Source organism: Oryzias melastigma, linkage group LG16 (genome assembly GCF_002922805.2).
Source record: "Oryzias melastigma strain HK-1 linkage group LG16, ASM292280v2, whole genome shotgun sequence".
NCBI classification, from domain to species: Eukaryota; Metazoa; Chordata; class Actinopteri; order Beloniformes; family Adrianichthyidae; genus Oryzias; species Oryzias melastigma.
Window position 1 is genome coordinate 28,903,568 of NC_050527.1, and position 12,006 is coordinate 28,915,573.

At 48.8% G+C, this 12,006-nt stretch overlaps 1 protein-coding gene across 1 annotated transcript in view; it reads left to right on the forward strand.

Moving 5' to 3' along the window:
• The first annotated feature begins 26 nt into the window (after positions 1 to 26).
• The window catches only part of LOC112136569 (semaphorin-4B), a 14,961-nt gene continuing 2,981 nt past the window's right edge, over positions 27 to 12,006 (forward strand). Inside the window, exons 1-11 of the mRNA XM_024258341.2 lie at positions 27 to 918; positions 6,199 to 6,350; positions 6,425 to 6,487; positions 6,833 to 6,931; positions 6,998 to 7,082; positions 7,663 to 7,785; positions 8,875 to 9,002; positions 9,074 to 9,255; positions 9,653 to 9,785; positions 9,886 to 10,075; positions 10,712 to 10,827. Coding sequence (XP_024114109.1) covers positions 837 to 918; positions 6,199 to 6,350; positions 6,425 to 6,487; positions 6,833 to 6,931; positions 6,998 to 7,082; positions 7,663 to 7,785; positions 8,875 to 9,002; positions 9,074 to 9,255; positions 9,653 to 9,785; positions 9,886 to 10,075; positions 10,712 to 10,827 — 1,353 coding nt within the window. The 5' untranslated portion in view covers positions 27 to 836. The remainder of the gene's footprint in view (positions 919 to 6,198; positions 6,351 to 6,424; positions 6,488 to 6,832; positions 6,932 to 6,997; positions 7,083 to 7,662; positions 7,786 to 8,874; positions 9,003 to 9,073; positions 9,256 to 9,652; positions 9,786 to 9,885; positions 10,076 to 10,711; positions 10,828 to 12,006) is intronic.

Consider the following 12,006-nt stretch of genomic DNA (forward strand, 5'->3'; position numbering starts at 1 on the left):
AACATGTAAACAAAAAAAGTAACTATTTGGGTGTAACTTTCTAAACACTTGAGGGCAGTGCTGAAGTTTTCTCTTGGCTGCACAGATCCAGAGGATGGGTTACGGTTAAACCATTAAATGGTTCCTGAGAGCAGCTGTGTCTGCAGCTCTCCCCTCCACCAGGAGATGGATGAAATGCAGATTTCACACTGAGGAGCGGGACAGCTAACAGGACGTTAAATAAGTGAGAGCAACAACAGTCAGCCATGGATGCACGTAGAATACATGTGGGCAATGCAGCAGGGGGCTAAATGTCCATCGCTGGACTGATGTCATTCACGCGTTAATATGTGTGAAGTAACATCAGCCTAAAGGAAAAACCTGCAGGAGCATCAAGAGCTGCATTTCAGATCAGATTCAAACATGAATGTTTTCTCAGTTCTGTATTCAGCTTGTTAACAAACTCTAAAGCATTTCTAACTTTCATTCAGAGTGTGAGCTGCAGCCTGCTGGAACCGTGGGGAGTTGAAGCAGCAGCTCTCAGAGCGGGTCGGAGCAGATGAACGCCGGAGTCAAACTTTCACTTCCTGTCAGCTTCACAAATGTGAAACGTGAAACCTTGGAGCCGAGGACGTTAAAGAGGATCTCCTCTCTAATGGAATGTCGGCCGTGGAGGAGCTCCTACTCTGGTTGAGTGTCTTCTGTCCATTATCTCCAGCTGCTGATGCGCCCCCAACGCTGAAGACGCCCCCGTCTTCTTCTCGACCGCTGCGAAGAGGAAGCTGTGGTTCTCAGCGCTTCCTCAGACGACCGTTGCTGCTCGAGAAAACACATTCTCCATCGGGACGTTCTTCATCATGTCTCGCTCGGTTCTCCTCCTCTGCCTCCTCGTGAGCTCCTCCAGCTCTCCGGCTCCTCCTCGCCGCTCCTTTCCTCTCAGTAAGTCATTCCAGGTTTGATCTTCGTTCTTACATGTCCATGAGGACGCTTTTGTTCTCCCGTACCAGCTTAAAGATCTGCATCATTATTACATCAGCCTGTAGGAGGACTGAAGTGAAGGTCACAGGTCCAATTCCTGCACGTTTGCTGTTGTAGTGTCTTTGGGCAGGACACTGAACCCCCATCACTCCTGGTGGTTACAGGTTAGCGCCTTACAAGGTGAGGCAGCAGAGAATCAAGAGAGCTGTAAGGAAACAAGATAATACAAATCTTTAATCTAGTAATGATTTAATATATATTTATAACATTTTCCCAGTAAATCCGTCTGATCTGCATCAACGTTCCGATGATTCCAGTGGAGCAGCTCGATTAATACATTTATACGAAAATTATCAAGTTAACCCTTAAACACACCTAAACGACCTTTGACCTGCTGTAACTCAGACATCACGTGATCAGCATGGATCAGCTGACGGAGGAAGCAGCTTTGATATCGACTCTGCACTGGAATGCAACAAATCGCTAACGTTGTGCTGCGTAGAAACAGAAAGCTGCTTTTCTCAGCTCCGGAATCCTCTGGATTGACGTGATTCACATTAACGCTTGAAGAGTTTCAGTCGTTCAAAGAGTGTAAAGGGTTTAAACAAATGAAGTCACACTGAGGTTTGATTCAGTTTCTATTTCAGGAAAAAAATATTTATTTCAGTTTTGTTTTTAGCTAAAAGTCTGCTAATCCCTTATCGTAATTCAGTTCTGTTTTGATGTTTCTAATCTGGTTTGGTCTCAGGCGAAAACAGAACCTGCTCCTCATGTGGGGGCGCTGTTTACATCCCCCCAAATCCAGCTCCAGCGTTTCTCTTTCAGCTCAGAGCCTGAAAAACGTGACAGTTTTCACGACAAACGAAATCCCGCCTTTCTCTGCGTTTGCCACGGCAATTTTGTTGGGAAGATGACCAGCTGTTGCGTCCGGCGTCAGATGGGCATTCAGCGAACACATTTTGGAGCAGGATCGATTTTTTTTTCCAAGTCTCTGTAAAAGGCAAAAAGTTGTCACTGAACGGGTTCATAACTCTGTTAAAACGGGTCCATGAAGTCCAACAAAATTCATTAGTTTGGTTTGGGTCCTTTAGTAGCGTTAAAGTCGTGGCGTGGTCTGGTAGTAGCGTTAAAGGCGTGGCGTGGTCTGGTAGTAGCGTTAAAGTCGTGGCGTGGTCTGGTAGCAGTTCTGAAGGCGTGGCGTTGTCTGGTAGTAGCGTTAAAGGCGTGGCGTGGTCTGGTAGTAGCGTTAAAGGCGTGGCGTGGTCTGGTAGTAGAGTTAAAGTCGTGGTGTGGTCTGGTAGTAGCGTTAAAGGCGTGGTCTGGTAGTAGCGTTAAAGGCGTGGCGTGGTCTGGTAGTAGCGTTAAAGGCGTGGTCTGGTAGTAGCGTTAAAGGCGTGGCGTGGTCTGGTAGTAGCGTTAAAGGCGTGGCGTGGTCTGGTACCAGCTCTGAAGGTTTTGGACAGGGGTGTCTAAATCCAGTCCTCGAGGGCCGATGGCCTACATGTTTTCCAGCCAAACTGCCATTGAAGTTCCTTACTGGCCAAACACACCTGATCAGGTAATCAGCAGCAGATAAGGCAGGATTCTGGAAACCCAGCAGGCGGCCGGCCCTCAGGGACTGACTTTGGACACTCCTGGTCTCGGAGCGGAGTCTGCTTCATTCTCAGATGAACACAACACGTGGTGTTACCACTCCTCACTTCTGCCGTTTGCTGAGCCGTTGGTGGAGAAGTGTGTTGGGGTTGAGTCACAGGGACTAGACAAAAAATCTGTTTCCTTGAAGCGTTTTGGCGGCGTTGCGAAGGGGAACCTTCACCCACTTTGTGGTGAGGAACTTTCGGTCGTTGGTTCCTCACCTCCATCCTGCTGGGAGCGATTGAGTCGTCATTCTGAACGCTCCTGATCCTCTTTTGTTTTCACTAAGCTGTGTTCCAGAGCTCTCTGTGGTTTCTTTTTTCTGTTTTGTGTTTGGTCATCTTGAGTTCTTTGGAGAAGTTATGTCAGACGGGAAGGAGAACTGACATCGGCCTTCAGAAACCCAGAAGTAGATCTGACAGGTTTCCTCTGAAGATGTTGAAATGAACTTCCTCTGGTCTCCGGAGGTGGAGGCTGAAATTCTTCATTTTGGTCAGTGAAGGAGATTTTAGCAGAGAGGTCGTCAAAAACGTCATGATAATCGCAGTTTCTGAAGGAAGCGTTTATCTTTCTCACATTTGCTTTATGTTGCAGTTTTTTTAAATCTGTCACTTCAAAGAGGAAATCAGCTGTCAGGTTGAACCCAGAAGCAGACCAGATGTGATGACAGAAACGGAACTTTTAATCACCCAAACCACGGAGGAACACGAAGGCTTACAGATGACCTGAAAACAGAACGTTTAATCAGGAAAGTCGGAGATGTCTGGTGGAGGTCTTGATGAGGTCCAGAGGCTCATTGGTTTGTGGGTTGGAATTGAACCCTCAACTCCTGACCGTCACACAGGACCTAGAAGGTTTCTCCATGTGGACGTAGACCTGGATCCACCTAAACCTCCAGGTGAACCGGGTCCTGCTCTGGACGTCACTGAGATCCTTCAGCTGCTCCTCCTCTGCTGCTGCTCCTCTCCTCATCTTCTCCTCATCTTCTCCTCCTCTTCTACTCCTCCTCTTCTCCTTCTCTTCTCCTCCTCTTCTCCTCCTCTTCTTTCCAGTTCTGCTGGGACCTCCACCAGAGTCCGTCTGGTGGAGCCGCGGTTCCTGAGGGTTTGTTGGGATGTTGGTTCCACGCTGCAGAGATGTTGGGGTCAGAAGTCAGAGGGCTGCAGGCTGAACTGAGTCTCTGCAGGTCTTCAGGAGGAGCTTCTCAATACGTTCATGACAAACTGGGACTTTCTGACTCATTTCTTCTTCTGTGGTGCTTTGAAGTGATCTGAGGTCACAGACATCAGCGACAGTTTCAGGTCAGCGAGCTGCTGAACGGAACCTCCTCACTTCCTGTCAAGACTTTCTCTGCACGCCAACGTCTCGCTTTAGCTTTGATCTCTGCCCACCAGCAGTCTGCAGCTGTGAAGCACAACCCGACCAGAACCGCAGCCGACGCTCGGACCGGAGCAGAACCCGGACTCAAAACCGGTTCTGCGGTTTCTCACTTCTAATCAAGATGTGGTCGGACCGAACAGTTCAGATGTTCTGCAGATGGGGTGGAGTTATCTTTGAGCTTCTGTTTGACCACAGCCAATCGGAAAGCCCCCCCTCCCCCCACGCCTCTGCAGATGTCACAGATCTCTGAGATATCTCTGTTTACAGCATGTCTCACAGCTGAACATCTCCGACAGTCCTGCTGCCCATATCATGGTCTGTTTCCAAACGTTCCCTCTGCTCTCTGTTCAAGACTCTGCTGCTTAAAATCCAGAACTGTGATTTTTCTGGACATCATTTCTGCAGGAGTTCATTAGGGATTCCGTTCTGGGTTGTGGGCGGGGCCGCAAAAGTAACCCTACATTGATATCACGCTAAGCTTATAGCCTCTAGCTAGCATTGGCGGCGCAACAACAATGAACGTCACTGGATCAATCCAGCGGTACAGTTTTGGGCCGAGGCCAGCTCAGACGAGCACGTGAGCGTCATCGAGTGGCACAGCAAGGGGGCGGAGAAGAGAGACTTTAGCCCCGCCCATTCAGCAGCTTCTTCTAGAATCCAGTTCTCTGATCCAAAGAGACTGGAATTATGCAGTTTTAATCGTAAATTCTTTTATCTAGATCCTCTACTGTGAGAAAGTTTCTACAAGAACACGTTAAAAACACAAAAGGAGGATTTTCTTTGGAGTGGGTTTTTAAATCTTTGTTTTAAAAAATAATCCTGGAACCTTAAAATCATGAATCAGACGGTTCATCCTCTGAAGATCAAAGTGATCCGTCTGGGTTCAGCACATCGACTGTATTAGAGAACTGGACCTAGTGAGTGTGATGTCATGAGTTTCTATGGCAACCACTCTCACCAATGTGGAGTGAGGAGGATAGAAGGCCACACCCCTTCCACCGAAAGCGAGCTCTGGAGAATCAATCAACCATTTTGAACGTTTGAGGTGGGGGCCAGCAGGCTCCACCCACTTTTACTGAGGCATCTGATTGGTCAGTTTATAACTTGAACTACAGAAAAAAAGAGAATTATCAAGATGTTAAAAATGTTTGAATGGTTGTTCTGACCAATAGAACGGCTGAGGAGCAGCTGTTTGTTTCTCTAGAAGTCTATTGGAGCCAGCAGGCACTTCCTGTTTGCAACACCAGGGGGAGGAGTCACTCAGTCCAGTTCTCAGATACAGTCAGTGGTTCTGCACCAGAAAAAAAAAACGTTCATTTGGAAACAATGAGTCAGACTTTTAATTTGAAGGAGTTTCTTCCGGTAAACTAAACTTTCTTTAGATAATTTCTCTGTAAAAAGTGAAACACTGAATAATTTAACAAAAGGTTACATTTAAAGATATTTTTTTGTATCATGTTTGAGTTGAGTAAACCATTGACCCAAAATTTGAATTTGATAACAACTATAAATTTGAAATGTAACATGGGTTGTTTCACAGTTTGTTTCTTTCAGAGTAAAGTTCTACTTTCTACCGCAGTCACAAAGTTTGAGCCTCTATTTTCAGAACCTTCTTCCTGTTTGTTTGAACTTTGTTTTGCAGTCTAAAGGTGACACTTCTCTCCATGTCCTTCCTGTGTTCTCACCATCATCGTCATGGTTTCACCGTGTTCTGGCGTGTTGTTGGCGTGTTGTTAGCGTGTTCTCTCTGGTTGGGTTAAGTCAGGCTTGATCTGGGGGCGGCTGACTGTCAGGTTTGTCTTTTAGCCGCCTGCAGACCTGGACAGAATCTCTCAACATCTGATGATGGTTTTCTGAAAACGTTACAGTGTTCTGATCAATAAAGGTTGAAGAAAAAAGTTACAAAAACTTTAGTCAAGCTGTCTAGATCATGGACAGGGAAGTCCAGGCCTCGAGGGACGCTGTGTCTGCAGGATTTCTGGATATTCAGGCTGTACTCATGACGGATTACCTGCTTCAGGTGTGTCCAGCCAATCAGAACATGCCAGAGCAGGTATGTTAGAAAACATCTGGCCCTCGAGGCCTGGAGTGGCCCATTCCTGTTCTAGAGAAAAAACGTCCCATGCCCCGCCCCCGGGGTTTTCCAGCCCCTCCCCTCATCGTCATAATCTGGTGTAGCACCAGTGGGCGGAGCCACTGTAAGGTCAAACGGATGTTTGTTTGCAGACTCGACGGAGAGACCCGTCCAGCTGTTCCGGCTGCAGAACGTCACCACCATGTTCCTCAGCAGCGACGGCTCCACCCTCTACGTCGGCGCTCGAGACGCCGTCCTGTCATTGGACGTCAGTCAGGGAGGACACATGACCCAGAAGCAGCGAGTGAGGGCTTCAGTCTGGTTCTGTGGTCCGGTTCCTCTGCTGCTGTAGACTCACCTGTCTGTTGTTCCGTCCAGGTGTCATGGCGTCCGACGGACGACGAAGCTGAAGACTGCAGGAAGAAAGGAAAAGATTCTACGGTAAAGTTCTCCTTCATCCAAACCGGGTCTGATCCGAAAAATCAATGCGGTCCAAAATGCAACTTTTTTCCCATGATTCTTTGTGGGACTTCAGACTGGAACAGGAAGAAAAAAACATCTGACTGGAAGTTCAGCAGCTGCAGTAATGATGGCAGATATCAGCAGAGCTTTAAGAAGGTCATAGGTCATGTGATCATGTGATTCCATCGTCAAAGCAGGAACCAGCAGAACTTTCAGTCTCTTCTACCACAATTCAGACCCTCAAACGGGCCTCTGCTCCAAAGTTCTGACCTTCATCCAGATCCAGTGAGCTCAGAATCTCCCATGTCTCATGTTTGTCTTCAGGTGGACTGTCCTAACTTTGTCCACGTCTTGCTGCCTCTGAACTCCACCCACCTCTACGCCTGTGGGAGCTACGCCTTCAGCCCTCAAGACGCCTTCATCGTAAGTCCTGCCGGCCCGCCGTGTCCTCCGGAGGTTCTCCGTGTTTCTGACTCTGTTCTCTTTCAGGACCACCTAACCTTCTCCATGGTCAACGGTCCATCGCGGCGCTGCCCGTACAGCCCCTTCCAGAGGAGCTCCGCCCTCGTCTCGGGTGGGTCTGCACTGGGAGGAGTCACGGCTCCATCAGAAGATAATGAATCCAAATGTTTTTATGTGGAGGAGGAGGAGCAGGAGGAGGAGAAGGAGGAGCTGGAGGAGGAGGAGCAGGAGGAGGAGAAGGAGGAGCAGGAGGAGGAGGAGGAGGAGCTGGAGGAGGAGGAGGAGGAGGAGGAGGAGCAGGAGGAGGAGGAGGAGCAGGAGGAGTAGCAGGGGGAGCAGGGGAGGAGCGGGTTGGAGGAGGAGGAGGGGGAGGAGCAGGAGGAGCAGCTGCCAGAGACAGATCAGCTCAGAGTGCAGCTCCTCTCTAGTGTGACTGGTTCTATCTGCAGGTGATGGTGGGAGTGAGGAGCAGATGTTAGCGTCTCCTCATGAGGAGCTCCTCCTCCATTGACAGCTGATGGCTCCTCCCCCTCCGGTCTCCTCTGAGCTTCCAGCAGATGTTAGGAGTTCAATGTTCAGGTTTATCAACAGTTTGTAGTTCTTAAAACTGTAAATACTTGAAATCAGAAACCTCTAATCTGCAGCATCTGGAGCTTCACAAAAATCTGCTTTTCCATTTTTGACGTGTGCAGACGGCGAGCTGTTCACCGCCACCACCACCACCTTTAAAGGAATCATGCCCCAAATCTCCCGTCACTTCAGCAGAGACGGACGTCCGGACGTCATTCTGGACAACTACGTCAGTCTGCTGGACGGTGAGTGAGGCGGGTCCAGAGGACGGGTTCTAGAGGAGGGGGTCTGAGGACGGGGTTCTGAGGACGGGGTCTAGAGGACGGGGTCTAGAGGAGGGGGTCTAGAGGAGGGGGTCTGAGGACGGGGTCCAGAGGACAGGTTCCAGAGGACAGGTTCCAGAGGACGGGTCCAGAGGACGGGTCCAGAGGACGGGTCCAGAGGACAGGTTCCAGAGGACAGGGTCCTGAGGACAGGGTCCAGAGGACGGGGTCCAGAGGACGGGGTCCAGAGGACAGGTCCAGAGGGGAACCGGAGGATCCCTCCAGCTGCTCGGACTAGAACAGCTTCACTTCTCAGAGCTCCTTCACTTCCAGGAAAACTTGTTTCATCCCAAAAGTCGGATTCTGCCGTTCAATCAGATCAAAGGGTTCAGACGCAGTTCATCAGGCGTTTGGTGTGTTTGAGGAACTAGGTTTGGACAGGAAAGCAGGTTTTCTACGTCTGACATGAACGTCAGAACTTCATGAGTAGATTTTCCTGAGAGAAATGAGCAAAAAGCAGATTTCAGGTTCAGATAAACAAACAAACGAAAAGAAAGAAAAACTCAAACGGCCAGATTCAGGTCTGAGACCCAGATTCTCTTCTGAGAGTCAGATTAGATCTTCGGCAGAATGCCTGAATGCCGAACACCTGAGTGACCACGAACACCTGAGTGACCACGAACACCTGAGTGACCACGAACACCTTTCAAGTAAACAGCTGGAGGCCTAGAATGACTCCCTGAGGAAGTCCATCTGTAAAAGTCCATATTGTCTTTAAAATGAGAAGCTGAAGTGAAACAGAAGAATGTTGAGGAACGTTCTTGTAGAACCTTTTGATCAACTTCTCTTCAGGTTCTAGAATCAGGGAGTTTCAGCAGAACCTGGACTGGACTCGTGAGGCTTAACCAGAAAACGCCTCACTTACAGGTTCTAAGCTGCGGTTCCGAATGCGGACTCAGCAGATCCTCACGTCCATTCTTGACGCCAGCTCGCGCCCTTTGACCGTCTGGCCCGCATGACTCACTTCCTCCTCCTGCAGATACTGCATTCAGATCCTCTGCTGTGTTTCAGAGCCGGTCTTTGTGAGCTCGTCCGCTGACTCGGCAAACGGGAAAATCTACTTTTTCTTCTCGGAGTTCGGGAATGAGTTCAGCTTTCAGGAGAAGCTGCGGATCCCTCGGGTGGCACAAGTCTGCAAGGTGGGGCTTCACGAACGGGCGGCGGCGCTGAAGGTCCGGCGAGGGACGCTCACCATGTGGTGTCTTCACAGGACGACGTGGGAGGAGAGAGGACCCTGCAGAAGAAGTGGACCTCCTTTGCCAAAGCCCCCCTGCTCTGCCGGCCCCCCAACCGGCCCCCCCACAACATCCTGCAGGATATGTTCACGCTCCCGCCACCAGAGGGCAGCAGCTCCTCTGAGACGCTGTTCTACGGCGTCTTCACCTCGCAGTGGTAAGATGTGTTTCTGTCGCCGCCTAGTGGTGAGCAGAAGAACACACGGCACCAGTGATGCTAACAGTTGATCTGGAATAAAAGGCCCCGCCCATATTTATAAAAGTATCTCTGGATTCCTTCAGAGACAGAAAAATGTCAGTGCAGCAGCAGACGTCGCTCTGCAGACATCAGAGAAAGTTTTATTTTTAGCTTCTGTCCGATTCAAACGGAAACAAAAAAGTTTAAATCCAGAAGTCAAAGTCAGAACCTGCTTCAAATCGCTGAGGAAACGTTTCACCTGGAGACCAGGGCGTTCATCTCTGAGTGACTGCAGATCCACTGCAGAGCTCGCCGCCGCCGCCGCCGCGCCCATGCATCCCCCTCCTCCAGGTGAGCCGGTTCCATTCTGTTTCAGGTCCGGCCAGTCGGAGTCGGCCGTCTGCGTCTTCAGGCTGCAGGACATCACGACCGTCTTCTCCGGGAGTTACCGGAAGCTGGACAAGAACACCCTGCGCTGGAGTCCGTTCTCTGGGAAACACCTGGGAAAGGTGGAGCGTGTCGAGTCATGTGACTGAGCCAGGGGTGACCTGCGTGGTCGGGTCAGGTCGCGTCGGTTTTGTTACGCGAATCCGTCTTTTCCACCTTCAGTGCGGACTGGCGAGTTCTCCGGATGCTGACCTGGAGGCGGTGAGGACCAGTTTCCTCACGGCCCGCAGCGTGAGACCCGTCAGAAACGGACCGGTTCTGGTTTCTACTGAGCAGCGCTACAGCCACGTGGCCGCGATGACGGCGAGGGCGGCGAACGGCAAGCAGTTCACGCTCCTGTTCCTGGTGACCGGTAGGTCCGAGGAGCTTCCTGCAAAGACAATCATTCTCTGAACCTTTCTGGAAAAGTTTCTGAGAGTCTTTTTTGGAGATAAACTTCTGGTTTCTAAAAAGTTTTCAACAAAAGTTTCATTTCTTTTAACCTTTTCCTAACGGTTCCTTCAACACTTACGTTTCTCCTTCATTTCTGATTTGCTTTTGGTCAATTTTTATTTACAGTGATTGAAACGTTTTAATCAGCATGACTCGGCAGGACTCAGCAGGACTCCCCATGACTTAGCAGGACTCGGCATGACTCGGCAGGACTCGGCAGGACTCGGCAGGACTCTGCCGGACTCGGCCCAAATTCCCCTAATTTAAAATGTCAAATATTTTAAAGTTTTGCATAAACATAGTCCACTCATCCCATTATGCTTCTTTTATTTCAACCTTTGGTTTTTGTTCAGGAGTCCGTCACCTGACATGTGACCCAAACAGTTCAGGGATTTCTCTGATTTTTTTCTTTTTCTGCTTTCATTTACATTTTTAAAAATCTTTAAAAGTTTTTAAGTGAAAACATTTCAAATCGTGTACATATAGTATTAAAACAAAAGCATGAAGAGTAGAAATGTCCTTTTTCACTCGTTGATGAAGCGTTCTTTCTCACCAGACTCAGGTTTCCTCCATAAGGTGGTTTTGTTCGATCAGGATCCCAGAATCCTTGAGGAGGTTCAGCTGTTCACTGGACCTCAGCGGGTCGGGAGCCTCGTTCTCTCCTCAGCAAAGGTAAGGCCTTCCACTCTCTGACGTGGGGTTCTGGTGGAGTTTCCGTAGAGCTCTAATAGATTCAGGGCTCTACAGTGCGACCATGTTTTTCATCGGTGCGTCCAAACAGAACTCTTGGTCGCACTGGTGCACCGCGCCGATCTGTGATGAGAAGAGAGACGCAGGAATCTCTGCGCCTCCAAAAGTCTCCTTCCTGTATGCGTGCAGGAGTAACGACCTCCGATAAGAGGTTTTATTATTGATGAACATCTGAAGGAGCTTCCACAGCGTCGGCGTTCAGTTTGGGTCCGTGTGCACGCACCCGGTTCAGGCGCGCCCGATGCTGGCGGCAGGAGGAGTGAATGAAAGTGTTCAAGTCCTTCAACACCGGAGCTTCAGCTTCAGTGTTTAGGAAACACCGTTCCGTCTACCGTTAACGGGATCGTTCCAGAGGATCCTGAAGCGGAGTAGCGAGCCTCGCGCTGATACCAGCTCTGTGAAGTTTGTGTAATCCACGTTTATCGTCGGATCCTGCGGCGGAGAAAAGCAGCTTCGTGCTGCAGCGCTCTCATCATGAGCATCAGTAACGTTGTGTGAACGGGAGCAAAACAGGAAAGAAAAGACGCTTTTCCTCAATCGGCGGATTCACGGTGATCAACGGTAGAAGATGTATGACAGGCCAAAAATTCACTGCACACTTCTGGTGTTTTAGGGTTAACTACGGTGGCCCTGAAGGTTAGATCACATAAACGCCAAACATAAAGATCTGAGTGACAATTAAGAACAAAAATCAAATAATAAAAAACATCAAGTTTTAGAAACCAAAATGACAAACAAAACGATTCTAAAAAATGAAGAAGGAAATGTTTCAAAAATCAAAAGTTCATTTCATAATCAAATGAATGACTGTATAATCACAAAACGTTTAAAGTTTGTTTTTTTTCAGCTCTGTGAAGCATTTTAAAGTCCAACTTCAACTATATTTGATCTGTTTTCAGAGTTTTAACGAACTCTTCATTATTATCTCTATCCAAACCTGTCATTTTAATGTATAATATTAGAATGTAGCAGTTTATCATTACTGTAGAAATAAAGGGGTTTATGTACCAGCTTGTGATCATTTTCAAGTCTTAATGCAGATAATGACAGCAAATGAAAGGAAAGGGAACATGTAAATGTTGTTAAACGGAATGAGGTCGG